The sequence below is a fragment of the Rissa tridactyla genome, chromosome 3 (genome assembly GCF_028500815.1).
Source record: "Rissa tridactyla isolate bRisTri1 chromosome 3, bRisTri1.patW.cur.20221130, whole genome shotgun sequence".
NCBI classification, from domain to species: domain Eukaryota; kingdom Metazoa; phylum Chordata; class Aves; order Charadriiformes; family Laridae; genus Rissa; species Rissa tridactyla.
In genome coordinates this window covers 6,760,385-6,778,189 of record NC_071468.1, presented here as the reverse complement: position 1 = coordinate 6,778,189, position 17,805 = coordinate 6,760,385, and the positions used below count along the sequence as shown (strand labels likewise).

The 17,805-nt window shown below is 36.8% G+C and overlaps 1 protein-coding gene across 10 annotated transcripts in view; it reads left to right on the top strand.

Moving 5' to 3' along the window:
• KIF16B (kinesin family member 16B) overlaps positions 1-17,805 on the top strand; it is a 140,411-nt gene that overhangs the window by 59,131 nt on the left and 63,475 nt on the right. For 6 of the 10 annotated variants that reach the window (XM_054194584.1, XM_054194585.1, XM_054194587.1 and 3 more), the window contains exons 13-19: positions 3,917-4,036; positions 4,615-4,666; positions 5,895-6,032; positions 10,291-10,373; positions 10,573-10,661; positions 17,218-17,250; positions 17,627-17,680. In XM_054194584.1, coding sequence (XP_054050559.1) covers positions 3,917-4,036; positions 4,615-4,666; positions 5,895-6,032; positions 10,291-10,373; positions 10,573-10,661; positions 17,218-17,250; positions 17,627-17,680 — 569 coding nt within the window. The remainder of the gene's footprint in view (positions 1-3,916; positions 4,037-4,614; positions 4,667-5,894; positions 6,033-10,290; positions 10,374-10,572; positions 10,662-17,217; positions 17,251-17,626; positions 17,681-17,805) is intronic. The other 4 variants (XM_054194586.1, XM_054194582.1, XM_054194579.1 and 1 more) reach the window with 1 other exon arrangement.

Genomic DNA, 17,805 nt, shown 5'->3' with positions numbered 1-17,805 from the left:
ATTATTTTTTTTCTGGAGGTATGAAACATTCGTTTCCGGTGATTTAAAGGGAGTACAAAGTGTACTGAATACATAACCGGAGGAAGACCGATTAAGAATTAAGAACTTCCCTTGTGTACAGTTTACATCTGTGTATTTTATAGAGAGCTTAATGTTAGTGCTGGGCCACTGAGTATCTTCAGACATTTTTGTGAACACAGGATATAATAGCATATTTTCAATGAAATCAAATGCACCCAAAGTACCTGTTAGTGTAAGAATCTGCTCTGGTGTAGTCAGGTTAAATATTAATGCAAAGACTTCTGCCGTTGCACATTTTTACCCATAATTTCTTTAATTTGGTACTACGCGTTTTTGCATAATTTAAATATAGACATCTGGACAATTTACTCAGCCAGCATAATGTTATGTTTTACTGAAGGTGTCTGCACAGTGTATTCTCAGGACTGTGTGCCAGCAGCTAACTGTTCAATATTTAAATAAAAGAATTAAGTTTTTGCATTGGAAAGTGTAATGGAAATTAAGCTCCTCCAAGAGGTTCTGTTCATTAAAAGGGCAGTGTACTAATTATGTGTGCTCTTGAATATGTGCTGGGCCGGTAGCAGCGTATGTTTCGCTTCAGTGGGAGGTTGGTCAAGGAATGTTAGAAATGTCTTTTGGGCTTATTTCTTTTTAAATTGGTGAAGTTTAGTTGGTGAAGAAAGTAAATTTGTGTAATTCCCTTTTTGTGTGTGCACTTACAGAAATACATTTAAAGAAGTCCTATGTATCTTAGAGGTGTTCTTTATCGTGTCCAGTTGCAGACGACGAAGATTAAGCCTACGGCTCAAATAAGTACTGTACACAAAGATTTTGTTCCTATACTACCAGCGTGTATTTAAGCTGTGAGCTTGGAAACGTCTCCTTATCAGTTAATACAGCAAACTTAATACCAGTGCAGAAGGGATGAAATTTCACAATAGCTCTTACTTCTCTCACAAAAGTGTTAATGAATTTACTATATCAGGATATTTCTGACTGCTGAGTCAGAGCTGAATTCAAAGAGACCATCATTTGAAAGTATAATATGATACCCTTATTTTAACTTTGACTCAAGGAAGTGTTTTCTTATGTACTGACTCAGAATTATTTTAGTTTCTACTCTTCAAGTGAGTAGCAGCTCCTAAAGAAGAAAATCTTTTTTTTTTTTTTTTTCTTTTTCTTCTTCTCACGTGGTACCAGTTATATTAACTGGAGTGCTCCTTTGTGGATAATACTTGGCTTGCTTTATTTTCCACAGTCTGTGAACGCATCTTAAATACTGAGGGATTATGTGTACAATTTTCTGTTCAAGGATAATTCAAGCTAAGATGCACGGGGCACATTCAGGTTTCTTAAACTGTACCTTCAGATTTTCATAAATTTTCCGAATTAAGTGTTTTTTTTAATAGGGACAGTGACCTTTCCTGCTCTTGTCATTTGACTTATGGATTCAAAATTGTGTTGCATGAGTGAAAGTGAATCAAATCATAGATTAAACCTAATCATTTCTCTGCTTTATTAATAGCTTACAGACTTTGAATTTCTTTCAAAAGAGGTCTGTCCTTTAGAAACAGCCTTCGTATGCCATCGAGGATGAAAGAGGGGCAATTTGACTACTTTCTGGCCTTTTTCTTCTCTTTCTCTCGCTGTGGGAGAACAGAGTAATAAAGATCTATTGTTGATGGGGTTTCTGGGATTTCCGTTTGGGGCAAAAGGGCGCAGTTTGGTGTTTGGAGGCTTCTTTGCAGAAGCGAAAGCTGGAATTAAATTTTTAAACCACATGATTGAAGTTTAGCATTTACTCTAGATACCTGATTAAGATTCAGGATTTTTAGTAAATTGTGTCTGAAGATAAAAGCTAATTTGCAACAAGTATTAAAGGAAAAAAAAAAAATTAAAATATTTGTAGTTACTTTCAGCTGCTGTCCGCTGGATTTGGTATGATGCTTCCATCAACAGGATGCGTTCTGTGTGTGAATGGTAGTCACTTACAAAATAAGGGTTTAGAAACTCAATTAATTTGTGCTCCTTAATCTTAGATCGGAATAAATAAGCAACGTATCTATTTTAAATCACAATTATACGTGCTTTATTTCTGAGTATAGTAAAAATGTGTTAAATATTAAAAGACTGGAAAATGAAGAATACGTTCTTTTTTTTTCTTTATTCTTAATTATTTGTGAGACGTTTTTCTCACCCAGCCATAATTTCTTTGCCTCCTGGGATGCCTATTTCTTCCTCAGTCAGGGATGTTGGCAAATGCTTTGTTATGCTGGGGAAAAGATGTTCAGCTCTTAATATTTTATCAGTTCCATTGGGCCGAAGGTGCCAGCAGTTGTGTAAACGGCCACCGGTCCTCAGTATTTTAAGTCTTCAGCCTCGTCCTATGGGAACGTTATAAATTATGTATAACAGTAGATGCTACTCAATAAAAATTTAACATGTGATAGGTATTTTTGACCGAAATTACTTCTTAAATCGCACAATGATTTAAGCTGTATTTTTTGGTTTTATGAGGTGACACTTTCATAATATCGAGGAATAGCTGGGTGCAGTTTGAATGTCAGAGCTGCGGGGCAACATGAATCACAGCTTTTTTTCTTTCTGAATGCTGGAGAACTTTTTAAAATTCATCCATGACCAGAGTGGGATTTCCTGGTTTTGTTTTGGACTGGCTTTTGTACATTGTGTCATCATCTCGTCTTGCCCAGGCGCATCTACACTTAGAATTTTTTAAACAGTATCAATATTGGCGATGTTCTGTACTGTGCAGGGAAATGAGATACTGCATCTGTTTTCTTCTTTCAGATCTGTCAAGTTGCTCTACTTGGGAAAATACATGCAACAGTCTATCTTTTTTTTCTTACAAACAGTGTAGTGTCTTGGCTCTGGAGAAAGCATACTGGTGGCTTGGAAAAGGAGCAGTCACGCTGCTGTCAGAAAACCTATTTTCCATGTTTACTAGCACCAGGAGAAAAGTGTGCGCCTTATAATACACAGAAGTGATGCTTGCTGCCACCGCCTCTCCTTCCTGGGTTGTCTGTCTTCCTTGCCTTGTAAGGGCTTAGCTAGTTTAGGTAGAAAAACACATTTATTTTGAAAGGCGCTGTGCGTACGCATTCACAGTCTCTGTTGCCGTTATCTTCCAGGCTTGGAAGTCAATAGGATTTTGTTTCAACTTGAAAAACAAACTTTCTAAATACTAAAACATATTTCAAAGCTATAATTAATTTCTTGTTTATTGCATAGACTGTCTGATTAGTACTGCCTCATGTGATGCCTTATTCAAGGTCGAAGTCTCCCACTTGTAGTCCTGCTGAATGATGCCTCATCCTACAGGTGGCTGTACAATGTTGCCCGAAGGAATTTTGAAGAATTGAAATTGTGCTGCAAATATTTCTTACTTTTATTTACTATTGTCAATGCCTATTTTACATTGGATGATGTTTTCACTGCTTAGGCTTCCTAAATTTTCAGATGCCTGGGGTTTTTACTGTGCAAGGTTCGGTTTATTTAAAGGATTGCCAAAGTTTTCAGTTTTCTATTCCTTAGCCATACCGAATTCTGAGGAGTTGTAAATTCTTATAATTACGCAAGGTGGTACGTAGCTTGCTTTTAGACAATGTTGCTTTGTTATGCTCTTGATCTTCCTTATCTGGTATAATTCAGCTGTTTGTCCGGTTTCTTTCAAATAACACCTTCACAGATTTCCTGAACAGCAAGCTTGGAACGTGTAATGGAAATACAAAAGTCACATTTAAGACGTGTTTAAAAAAAAAAAAAAAGGTGCTTTTTTTGGGGTGATATTACAGAGAATAAGTTACATTAAATGTGGTTTAGAAAGAGGAGCAGTATTTCTTGCATATCCCAATAAATAAGCTTTTGTCCTTTACAGGAGCAAACCTTGGCTCTGAGGAAAGAAGGGATAGGTGTTGTGTTGGATTCTGAACTGCCTCATCTCATTGGCATTGATGATGATCTTCTCAGCACTGGTATCATCTTGTACCACTTGAAGGTAAATAACGCATCTGTGTTGCCATAGCATTTATATGCCTTGTGATTTTTTTTTTTTTCAGTAGACAAATTGTAGTATTAATTTGCTATCTAAATATAGTGCTCGTTACATTTCTCCACTATAGTAAGAAAAGCTCATTATGTTTCTCTGCTATAGTAAGAAAAGCTCTTAAGAGGTTGCAACTGATTCAATTAAAATATCTCTTAATTCTTCTGTTTAGGTTTATCCTGAGGGTCAACCAGTTAACCAGAGATAGGTGTTTAATATTCCTAGCCATGTATACTGGTTTGTCACTCATTTCGTTGTAAAGCTTGACTTGAAATCCAAATCTAGATTAATTGCCTCAAAACTACAAAGATGGTTCTACACAGGACAGTTGAAACTTGAATTTGCTAATAATACCGTATAATAATGACCGTGAAAGCATTCTAAAAATGCTACCTGATCTTTTTTCATGTATGTTTAAATAAATAATTCGTTCAGGTTACTCTGAGAAAGTGGAAGGATAACTTACATCTTTGTGGGGGAGGAAGGAGAAGATTTCGACCAAAAATAATACGTGTGTTTCTCTTAATTAGGAGGGCCAAACATATGTCGGCAGAGAAGATGCTATGACAGAACAGGATATTGGTATGGAATTTGGCGTTTTTTTATGTTCGTTCTTCAGTTGTTTTTCCTCTAACATCCCAATATGTGAACAAAGCTTCATAATTTCTTTCCCTTTTTCAGTTAGTCATCTCTATGTTCTTGCGTATCTTAATTTTTAGAAAATTTGAGAGCTGAATTAGACGGGATTTGCATCAAGGAGCATGACTTCTAAAATAGCTTGTGGGCTTAAAATTTCTTCATATACTTGTTACTAATTTATTTTTTGCTTCTTTGAAATAGCATCATGTAAAATACCATCCTTTTTCAGAAACCTGTCACAATTACTACACGGTCATTCTCTTAACCTTTGTCTAATGACAGTAGTGCTATACCTAAAGCAGTCTTGGGACTTTAGATTTGAGTTGAAGAAAACTCTAGAAGTTGGTAAAAAGTGGGTAGGCTTCTACTGATTTTCTTCTTCACTTCCTATGAAAACAACTAGCTGCCAGATCTGGACTATCCTCTCATATACATTGCTTGAAGGCAGTTCCATTAAATAAACTGCATCCTTTAATTCTCAGGTGAGAGAATGATAGTCCAATAACTTAATTTGGTATATTTTTGTGGGTCAAAAGATGCCTGGATTAAAATGCTTTTATATAAATTTAATGAATCTAGCAAACGTGCATGGTTTTTGTGCTATTAAACAATACTGGTAGAGATAATCATATGTTAGTTGAAGAAGAGACAGAAAATAGCATAACTGATTGATAAAAGGTCTGAATATAACAGAACATAAGAACCTTATTTCAGCCATCCTTATTAATCTACAATCACAGATTATAACCCGTCTTTTCAGATTTAAGCATGGTTGTTTTAAGGTCAAGAAGTTTTTGTTATTTCCCAGAAACCAGTCAAAAAACCTTGTCTCTACAAAGATGTAAATTATTCTTTATTGTTTGCTATCAGAAGGAAAGAAGCATTTACTAATCTGGTGCTAAAACATAGGAGGAAAGAACATTACACCAAAAAAAACCCAACCCAAGCGACCCAACACAATTCTCTTTCCACTACAATAAAACAATAAACAGTGTCAACATTTAAGACATGCAGGATGTGATGAAAGAAGGAAAAAAACATTATCTGGAATGAAGAGAAAAGATACTCTCAAATATATACTGTAATATGTCCTTAATAAATTACTGTCAGCATGCTAATCGTACTAGTTGTTAAGAGACTGATTTATGTTATTTTCTTTCTTTGTATTTAGTTCTTCATGGCCTTGATTTGGAAAGCGAGCATTGCATCTTTGAAAATCTCAACGGTACTGTGAATCTAATACCACTGAATGGAGCGCAGTGTTCTGTGAACGGTATTCAGGTTACAGAGGCCACACACCTAAACCAAGGTATTCCCTGGCGTAATGGCATTTCTGATACAGCATCTTTGTTGCTTTCTGGCAACAGCACTGAGAAAATATGTGTGTATATAAAGGGGTTATTGTTTAATTAATTTTAATTCCATGTCTTCTCAACTACAGCCCAAAACCATCAGGAGAGCCACAGAGTTTTTTTTCTGGCAAAGATTTGCCACGTGGTAAAAAGAGAATTCTTTACTAATTTAAGCCACTTCATGACCTTGAGTGTGAATTGTTAATTGCCGTTTGATTTCGTTCAGTGTTATATGTGAAGTGAACTCCATGCCGGATTGCTTAGGTTGCTGTAACATTAAGCAAAAGAATATTGGTCTCTATAGGACTATAATAATGTCAGAGACACCCCCCCCTAGCCCCGCTCACCCACCTTCAGGCTGGTCCTGCGTAACACTGTTGACAAATCCTCTTGTATAGCAGGAGATTCAGCTGGAGTATCTGCTCACTGCAGCTGTAGGGAAATGACAACAAGGGGCAGGCTAACCTTTATGGAGGAAGTTTAGAGAATTAGAATTTTAATATAAAAGCTTTAAAATCTGGAAATGAAAAAAGCAGCCAGGACATCTGGGAACAAAGGTGTATTGTGTTGGCCTGGAAAGGGGGTAACAAGTAAGCTGGTGAGTGCTGCAGCAGAGGTGCGGGATGTTTTATCTTCCAGGAGCACCCAGAATATCTTTCCATTTAGCAAAGAGCTGAAGACCTGTGAGGCTGTGACGCAGCTCAGCTCCCAAAAAACCAATGTCACTTTACATTCCTGGAAAGAAGCTTTCAAATTAAGCTTATTTTAACAAAGGAAGAATGTAGTATTGAGCAAGGGAAGTCTTGCATCTTTTCTGAACTCAAGCAAGTGCTTCAAAAGTCTGCTTTCAGAAAGTAAGGAGTTTTGGTGTGGAGAGGGAGCGCTGATTTTTAAAGTCTCTATTTCTTCCTGCCAAAGGAGAGGCATATGTGCTTGTTTCTGTTATAGATACTGGGCAGGGGGGGGGGCGGAAAGAAAGCCCAGTCCCCTTTGTCTTGTGTTTGGGTAAATTCCATTGATAAATTGTTAGCAATAGAAACATTGACGTTAATGGCAAATAACACTGTAAACAAAAAGAATTGAGTTGCAGTGACTCATCTTTATTTATCCTACTGCATTTCAAAGGCAGTAAAGGTTTGATGTGCCCCACAAGAAAGTAGGAGTTTGGATGCTGTTTCCATCTTCCAAGCGTATGTAACAACTTGATTTTTGTACTGTAGAGTGGAAACAATGATTTTTTTTGTTTCCTCCCAAATTTCTGTCGGAAGAAATTTGCAATTCAAAAGACGGGGAAAGGGTTGCTTTGAGTTACTAAATTGGACAAAGGAGCTGCATAAGCTGACCTGTAGCCTGTGTAACCAGACTGGTGCTGAGAGAAAGGTGGCCGCTATGATATCAGGTGGGCAAAATTGATGAAATAACTAGTTTTAACAACTGGTGCACAATCCGTGTATCCTAGCTGTGCTAGCATTTAGTCTCCCAGCATGAAGTGCCAGCCTCCTTAAATATCCGCTTTAGGTAACACTGATTAACTGCTGATATATTTAAATGTTTCCGTTCATCATTAATCACTGTTCATTTTTCATTTGAAAATGTGTTAAGTTTTTAGACTGTCATGGAGTTTTAAAAAAAAAAAAAAAAAAAAGGAGGCATAATAATTAATTAGCACTTCCTTCTACAGATTACTTCCAGCACTTCTGAATTCTGGCTAATGTGGCCTTTTTGTGTAAATGTAACTTACTACAATATTTTTTATTCTTAAGAACATATGGTAGGATTTCTAAAGGTAACTGAATTAATATTCACAATTAGAGCTTGTACTTTACCTTAAATTTATCCTCAACTTAAACCGAGTTTTCAGTTTTTTAGGCCAAACTGCCAACCCTACTGTACTTAAATGTAACCTCCCACTGCTTGTTTTTTTTTTTATAGTTTGTTAATCAAAGAAAACATTTTAAAAGTAAAAAAGTAGGTTTTAGAAGTTGGTAAGATCTTAATTATAGATACATTTGTTTACATAGTTCCAAAATAATGCTTTGTATAGAGATGCTTGATGACATTCAACAGTCCATTCATCTTTTTTCTATATTTTTTTTTATATATATATATGTATGGGTTTTTTTAATTTTTTTTTTCATATGGTCTCTGGTCATATATGTTTTGGAGTCAACCAGCTAAATTGCAAGCTCAGAGCTCCACAAATGATCAAGACTTTGTTGTTGTTGTTGTTAGTACTATCAATGTGTTTGACCAAGCCTTTTTTCTTTGCCATTTAACATTCAAGGAGAGTAAGAATTGTTGCTTACAGTAAATAAATGGAAAGCAAACCCCATAGCAAATCCAGTTATGTTTCCGTGACAACATTTACGCCGCCACTTTGCATACTTGCATTCTGATGGGGAGCCGCATTGTCCAACAGCGGAGAATCGAACCTGGTGCTCAGGAAATAGTTGACCGCATAGTTTTGTCCAGAGTATTTTTCCTAAAAGGCTTCGATGTTGATGCTTATCTAAGTTCTGTCAAGCGGGATTTAAGATTGTAGAGTTTTTCTTCAATAATAGAATAATACAAAAATTATCATGGGATTCAGAGAAGTACTAAAAGAGAAACCGAGGAGTTGTTCATGTGATATGTCATCTGGGTTTGACTGTCGTGTGCTTGCTGTTAAGCCTCTTTCTCCTGTTTTCTTCTAAATACATGAAGTTAGAAACACGTATCTGTAACTATATTCATTCTGACACTTTAATTAATATATTTAAGTTGCTTCCATGTAGTAAGGTGGTCAAAAATGTTTACAATTAATTATTTTTATCTTCATTTGAAAGTCACTGAAGAAGTCCCTACTGTCACAAAATCCCCCTCCAGGCTGTCAACAAGAGTGGAACAGATAAATGTTTGGGACACCTGTGAGCATATGAAGCAGTGGCAGATTAAAACCAGTTCTAGCCCTTTCACTCCAGCAGCCATGACCGTCAGAGGTCCCTTTTAATATGTTTACATAAAAAATAAGCCCAGTCCAATTCTCGAAGGAAAGGTCATCGTATAAATCAAAGGTGGTATCAAAATGACTTTGCAATACAAACCTACCTACAGATTTATGAAGATTGTTCTAAGATTTTGAAGATTAGACTGTTCATATGGTCCAAAATGGAGTTGTTGCATAGACAGCAAGAAGTGATGTCTTAACTATAGTGCTTTTTGCCATTAATTTGCCAACACTGGATGACCTTATTTGTGTTGATGTTCCTAATTAATAGGAGCATTCCTTGTTTCATTCTCAGATGGTAAGAATTTGTTGTAGTGAATGGTCCAAGTTTCATACTTTGAGTGTAATGGAGTCCATTTTCTTCGTAAAAATGCCTCATACCAATCAACAAATAAATGCTTGATTCTGTGGTGGTTAACTCGGAAGACTTCCATGTTATGACAGTAGTGAGACATCATTGACAAAATACTACTTAGTAGGAAAGTATTAATCTTGGTGCCACTGTCTTTAAAATATGATAAGAATTGCCCAGGATCTCATTATTTGTGACCTGTATCTTAGCTGATTAAATACAATAATGGATGTGCATTGAGCAATATGAATTATTCAATGTTCTTCCCTCAGAAAATAGCTAATGGGTATAAAAGTCTAATGATCCTGTTTTGAGTGACAATAAACTTCAGTGTTGTTCCACATTGAGAAGAAAAGGGTAAGTGAGAGTACAAATTATGAAGATCTGGAGCTTTTAGTGTAGGTGGATTCAAACCTGACTGTGATCAGTAGCGGATGGACAAGTTTGTTCTTAGTCACATTTATGGATGTTCCCATTGTACCTACTGGTGGCTTCCAAAGCAGTACTGTTGAAGAACGTATAGATCAAATTTAGGCAGCTGCTTCCACTGCTTCCTCTATCTGTATTTATTCTTTAACTGAACTGCATGAACATGATTGAGCTTTGTGTGTGTGAATGTGTGGGTGTTTTGGTTTTTGTTGTTGGTTTTGTTTTTTTTTTTTTTAAAGTAGGAAGACGAAGGAATAAAGTGTATACATCAGTTAATGTAGCTGTGACTACGCATTTTTATGTGCTTGAATTGTCAAAATGTGTTTTCATTTTGTTCTTGCTTAATGAGAATGAGAGTCTTTGCCTACATCTTGTGTGTCTGAAAAATTACTTGGCATTTTCAGGTACAGTATGTTGTCAGTGAGTGACGTGTGCTTTTTCTCATCAGGTGCTGTTATATTACTTGGAAGAACCAATATGTTTCGTTTTAACCACCCCAAAGAAGCTGCCAAGCTAAGGGAAAAAAGAAAGGTGAGATGAGATCGGCGTTTGAGGAAATTTAAGGCTTTTCACAATTTTCTTGTTAATATAGACGTACCTTGATTGTTGTAGAATACGTTTTGGATTTACTTCACATACGTTCATTAATATTTCATCAATTGAAACAAAATAGGAGTTTGTAAGCACATCAGTGTTTGTCTAATACATGTATTTTATGGTCTGTTGTTAGAGCGGATTGCTATCTTCCTTCAGCTTGTCTATGACAGATCTTTCAAAATCTTGTGAGAACCTGTCAGCGGTTATGCTTTATAACCCAGGGTGAGTATATTCTAAAATGCAGTTATTAAAGTTACAACCGTTCTTCATTTTAGTGGTTTGAATATTCCAAATGGGAGTAACAGCAAATATTTTGTTCTCAGGTTAATAGTATATGCTTGTTAAATAACGGGCTTTTGAATGAAGCCGGAGCTTTTAAAAAAAGTTATTTGAACTAGTCCATGCTAGAAAATGGGGTGAGGGGACACTGAGGATCTTTCTATACTGCTTAAAACTTGCTTTTATCTGGGATTTCTCTACTGAAGTGCAAGAAGAGTAACTACACCAGCAGCCAGACACGCTGACAGATCTAACGCAAAGTTGTAGGACCTGGAGCCGGGGAGACAACATTTGCATTACAGCCAAGGCAGTTCAGCTCAGTAATGACATGGCAGATTTTACCTTTACGCTTTCTTCAGAATTACAAGTTAACTATTTTTCCTGGGGCGGGGGGGAGGGGGAAGCATTGTAAACTGAAAATTAAGGTTTCTTGAGTTCATATAATACCAATACAAGCATAAAAAGGCAGGGAAATGAATGTCTTAATGTTCTCACCTATCTGCCTCCTAGTAGGTGGCCAAGTTAGGATGTGGAAAACAGTTTTGTTGTACAGTTGCAATGACATAGACTGCTTATTGTAGAGAAGCTGCTTTCAATGTTTTTACCAGTGTTCTTAAAATGACTTACAGAGAATTGATGGTATTTTGTTCTATTTTTTTTTTTTTTAATAGCTAGTGCCTGTGTTTTGAATTGAGTGTGAGATGAGGCACTTTAACCACCTATGTGCTTTTCAAAAATTGGCCGTGAATTGAATTACAGGCTTCGATAGTGCAGCTTTATTCCCAGGCTTTACTGGGAGGCTGCTCTTTATCCATTAGAGCTTGGGTAGATTGGTCAGGTAATAATAACTTCAAGTTAAACAGTGTCTTAAATACAGTGAATATGTCTAATAACACTGCTTCAAATGCGACTGTTACTATTTTGCTACTGAGCTACCTGCAGAGATCTCAAGGTAGTGAGCTAGTTGCGCATAAATTACATCTTTTTTCAGATGTGAAAGAGAAGGTTAAAAGAGTATGTGTATATTTCTCTATTTCTTTAGCTCTTCAGATAGTTTGATTGAAAACTTCTAGAGACGGTTGCTATTATTATATTTTCTGTGGGCTGGGGAAAGTTTCTGGTTGTTTTTTGTTACTTCTGCTTCTTGATCAGCTACCGGGGGCTTTTCCCCTACTAATAATGTTCCTCTCTTACAACACTGTTATCAATAATTGCATTATACTGCACGGTACCGACCTTGACTTTGCAGTCAGCACAGAGCAGGACAGATTGTTTCAGCATTGCCTCGCTTCTAGTCATTCAGATTTGCAGCCAAATATAATGGCACGGGCAAGGGCCAGATGATTGTAGGCTTAAGAATGATCCCCTGCACAAAGAGTTCAGACCATCTTCAGATAATACCAAGTTGGGTCTTATACAGAGGATTTTTCCTGTGACGCTTTTTTTTTTTTCTTTTTTCTTAAAGAAGAAGAAAAAAATATTTTTGAGTATTACTTGATTGTCTCTATGATGGAGTAGATTGCAGCAAATCCTTCTTTTTCTCCTCATAAATTTTGTGGAATATTGCTTCTTTTTTTTTCCTCATCAGTTCTTCAGACATCTTTCCTTGCTTTTCTGGAAATCAAACAGTATGAATAATATAATGAAGCTATCAATGTATGCAGCAATTTTTAGAAACGCGACCATTTTCCCATCTAGCACATCTTGTAACTTTTATCTTCCTTTCTTGGGTGTGATTATGAGAGCATGCTTGCTGTTGAAACTGAGGGTGAGATTAGGTGAAATACTCTTCATATTCCTGACTACTTTCGTGCCTGTGTTTTATTAGACTATAAACCAGGAGCAGAGGGTTAATTATTGATATTCTCCTGCTAGTCTGCATTCAATTAATCTTTGTGAACTGGCTTGCAGGAATAGATATTTTGTCCTGCTTAATTTGTAAACACAAGAAAGGATTATGCTTAAGGCTCACATGACAGGAGGAATGCAGGTTGTTCCATAGTCCCTGTTGTGTATATAAGTTTTTCTAAGCGAGGAAGCTCATGGTTGCATATTCATAGTTAAAGCAGCTAAAGATAGGGGTAAGAGTTTAAATTATGTTTAAAACAATAGATGCCATACCTAATAATACACATTGCCCATGCAGTGCAGAGGCGGGTGTTGTCCTAATAGATCAGCGATTTAAAAAACAAAACCAAAAAAAACCTGAGCCCCGGTCTTACAAATCAGTAGAAGACACCATCTTCCACAATTGATGCATCTTTATGGATGCAATTTGTCTTTATGGACAGCAATTTGGCAACAGCTGCTTTTCAGCTTCGGCTGGGGTTCCCTCACAATTTTAGATTTATTTACATTGATGCTAACACTGTTTTCTTTCCGTCCCCTCCTTTGTGACTGCACTGGGGTTTTTCATGTGGTGAGCTTGTCCCAATGAAGTAATTCTGCAGAAAGTGTTACTTTAAAGGAAACAGGCGGCTGGGGGAAATGCAAGTTAAAAGAAAAGAATACGTTTTGAATACAGCAGATCCCAAGCATTTAGGCCTTAATGATAATAATTCAAAGCCCATGGCATTGGATTCATAAAGAGGTGGATGGCTTGCAGCTCTGTAATTCCCAGCTGGGAATGCTGCTCAGCAAGCTGCAGTGGCTGTTCTCCTGAGCGGTGACTGTGTTCAGCCTGGGTAAAACATTCGATAAATCTGATCTCTGGGTATCAAAGGCAGCGTAATTGTAGCCAGGATGTTAGGTGGGGGCGAGCATCTTGCTACCTGGAAAACAGCAGAAGGAAAAGAATATCCCCGCATTACATTTGGTTTGGATTTTATTTATTTATTTTTTTTCCACCAGGAACACTGTAGAAACGTGGTCTTTTGGTATGACCCTATGTGACAATACATTGTAGTATCAGTTTCTCGTAACCTGATGGTATACTGCCCCCCAGCAGTGTACCTCTAGATTCAGTAGCTGTCCCTCTGGGTTTTATCCATGCGACTTCTGTAGCTGACTAGCATTCTGCCTATTGTTAATGTAGCACTTTCAAGACCGCCTTTTCTTCTCGTTTCAGTATTCATAACCTGAAGGCTGGCAGCTAAATTTGCAGTTTCTGTAGGTTGCAATACACAGCTTGTACGATCCAGTGTCTTTAGCAATCAATGGCAGAAGAGCCTGCGGGGCATTACCTTCAGTTGTCGCAAAAGCAGATAAATGGTGGATCTTGCTTACTGTATCTTTCCCATGTGAAAATCAGTGTTATCTTTAATTGTGTTTTCGGATGGGTGGTCTTTGTGTGTGGCTTTTGTTGTGTGTGTGTGGTTTTTGTTGGCTCTTGATTTCCCGTATATGGAGATAGTTGCATAAAATTTTGGCTTAACATGCAAAATTCTTTGTTCTGCTTGTTCCCAGTCTTTGTCTTTAATCTGGTGTCATGCAACACCGCTTCAGATAATAAGGTTTGGATAAAATAGAACTTTGTGCCTAAATTTATGTTGAAGATTTCATTTGTGGACCTTTTGTAAACTACATTACACTGTAACTCTAAAACCACCCATGAGAAAACTTGCTCTTGTCATGGATTTATTGTGGGGTTTTTTTGTTTTGAGTTTGTTTTGTTTTTTGTTGTTTTCTTTTTTTTTTTAATTAATCTCATAAATTGGGCTACTGAGCAGCATTGTAACATCTCTGTAGTCCTGCCAGTACTCAGTCTTTCCTAATAGATGTAGTACCAGATGGCACTTTTGTGCTGTGTAAATTAAGCTATTGTAGTCCTGTGCTAGTAGAACTAGACTTCCTTTCTCTGCAGCTTATCTACACTGCTTTTATCACTAGATATGCCACATTTTCCAGGAAAATAGCGACTATTTAATTCAACCCTGATCAGATTAAGTTCCTTTGTGGTAGATCCACAAAAGAAGAAAGAGCATATTCTAGTCTTTAATATCTGTATGTTTCTCTCTTTTTAATTTCAAGCTAATATTTTTTTCTATTCACAGTGGTGCTCACGTTAATAAAGGGAGTAGAGGTTATGTGAAAAAGATTTTTATTACGGATAGACTAAACCGGAAAACATCTGCATCTGTGCTTTGTAAAACTGGCTGTGATTTGTTACAGACAGTGCTTTTTTTTTGTGTGTGATGCTGAGATTTTTTTTTTTTTTTTTTTTTTTTTGACTAGCTTCTTAAAGAAACAAGGTTTCTGCAGTCACTGACTGCCTGTCCTGCCTCCCTGGATTCTCTTCTGTCCTGAAATAACTTTGAGCCCATAACCAGTTTGAAGCAAATATTACCGAGGTAGCGGTCTCGCAAGTGGTGAATTCCTAAATATACGGAGAAAACAGGCAGCCAGCTAAGGAAGACACTCATCATTATTGCCCCTGCAGAAATAAAGGCTGCAGTGTGAGCGCCTTTGATAGAGAACAGAGATGCTGTGAATAAGCTCATGGTAGGAGAGCCCTCAGTGGAGCTCAGACCTTCTTAGGCACCACTGCATCTACGTAGCAGTGAAACACCAGGCTGCATTAGCCCTTCTCTTAGGGGTATTTCCTTGTTTAAAATGCATGAAACGTTTGGAAGCTGTTGATTGGGGATGTTGATGATGATCCATATTTGACTTTGGAAAACAGCCGTTTTCATTGAAGAAAGAACCACTTCTGCATAGTTCATTCCACCTTCCTGACCAACCTTTTGAGCACCACCAGTTTAATTTCAGTGTAAGGTAAAACTGATTGTCCTGACACCAATGTCGAAGAGCATTAGAGACACTTTCTTAAAGAGAAAATTACAGAGTTTTCACCACTGACCTGTTTTTACATCAGACTGATTGTTGTGATGGCTCGTTTTCCTTGTATCAGATCTCAATCAAAAGATAGTTACCATTTTTATGCTTACATAAAATAGCTTTGCCAAATTATGTGTTTTGTAGGACGGTCAAAATAACAAAAGATTTTTGCTCTGGGTTTTGCACATTGTGTTAGCTGATCCGAAACATTTCACTTCATTATGGCTTAACCAAGCATGGGAATACTTGTAAATCATCTTTGCCAGCTGTCTAAGCAAAGATGGTCTACATCTGACAGCGCCCAACGGACATCTGCATTTCCACAGACCAGAGCTATATTCCCCAGGGTCTATATTATTTTGGACTGAAGTAGCGATGAATATAGTGGCATTTGTCAGCCAAGCCCTAGGTAAAAAGCGATAACTAACAGCTATGAATTCCAGAGGTAGACAACAGCCAAAGCAAGGGCTTTTGAGGTAGAGCTTAAAAAAAAGTAAATAAAAAAGGGACAAAAAAAAGTAGTGCGTGATAATCATTAAATTAAGCTTTTCCTTTCTGATGGTCCCTTAAGGTTGCTTTTCGTTCTCTTTGCATAACTTTGCATTGCTGCTACAGAAATGATGATAAAATTAAAAATACTAAATTTTTGTCGTCTCTCCTTGTGCTGTAATGTTGAGATAGTGCCCAGAAGTGCCCTTCCTAGATAGTTTTAATGCAAATGTGAAGAGGCTCTTGGTGAGACATTTGTATGAAGGCTCCAGATGTCTGGAGTTGTGTATAAAAAAAAATAATCTACATTTGCTAATCTCTTAGGCATTGTCGAAGGTATTTTTTTTTTTTTAAATGAATTTGTGAGAAATAAGGAAAAATGGAAGCTGTTAAACTGGTCTTTCTCCAGTATCGCAGTGGTTAGAAAGATGCATGTTGAACATGTAGGAATCGAAGTTCGTTTAAATTGCTTTATAAATGTTAGATCATTGTTGTATTTTTTGGGTGTTTGTAAGGGCAGTTCCTTTTTGTTGTAGGCATTCATATGATTAGTAGAAGGAAATACTAAAAATGTCTTATTTTTCAAACAAACTGTCTACATAATTGTGGTCACGACATCTTAACCTGTAGCGTGTCAGATTTTTGAAATGAACGTGTGGGGCAGTCTCGCATTCTTTCTGTGTTCATGGACTGTCTACTAACCTGCAAACTCCTTAAGCTGTAGCAGGCCTGAACTAACTGGATGGTTTTTGTATTTAGTTGAATATCTCCATTCATATGTAGGCTCACTATGCTTTTTTTGATATTTATTTTGAAAAATGAATGTTGTGCTTCACAGGAAGTTGAGGTTTTTCAACCCCACTGGTGACATCATAATAATGTTTGAGGTTTTTTCTGTTTCTTGGGGGGAAAAGAAAGGGACTACGAGCAAGCTGTAGTGTAGTTTCATAGTTCTTTCCCTCCTCAAGGGAAGTGGCCAAGTTAATAAACCATAAGAAGAAGAGCATCACTTTAACGACCATTGGCATTTGAAAAGCGTGTTTAGAAAGAATTATTATTTAAATTTTACTCTCGAGTTGTAATGTGACAAATGTTCTATGATTCTAACCAATTTAACCTCTAACAAAACAAACTGTTGTTGACTTTAAAATGTTCTGTACCACTAATATGTTTGGTTTTCTATCAATTCTTTTCTTAATTGATCACTCTGTTTCCCCCCTGCCTCCTGCGGCAGCCTTTTCCCTGTAAAAGGACCGATCTGTCTAAGGTAGAGAAATTCAATTTCTATGTATTGATTGCCATGTCTGCATGTAGTTAACTTGCAGAGGCTATGCTAATCATTTATCTGTTTTGTTTAACTTTACTTTTTAAATAGGTTTTTGTTTTTGCCCCCCCCCCCCCCCATTAATTTACTTTTCTGTTTGTACTCGTGTCAGACAGCATGATATCTAATTTGTAACTCTAATGAAGGAAGTATTTTCTGTTATTGTAGAAAGTAGTTTTATAAAACTCTTGATTTATACCATTGTTAGTCTTCTAAACAGACACTGAATTGCACCATATCTTCCTATTTTTTGTGATAGGCAAGAAATAATAACCTTTTTATTGTGTTGTGTGGTTTTTTTCTTTTTTTTTTAAATCAGGCTAGAATTTGAGAGACAGCAACGAGAAGAACTTGAAAAATTAGAAAGTAAAAGGTAACATTCTCTATGGTCTTTTACGTGTGTGTGTATATATACATATATATATACATGTTGTAGCCTCATTTAAATCATTAATTTGGAATCACGGTGTTATTCAGTAAGCAGAGGATCCTGATACA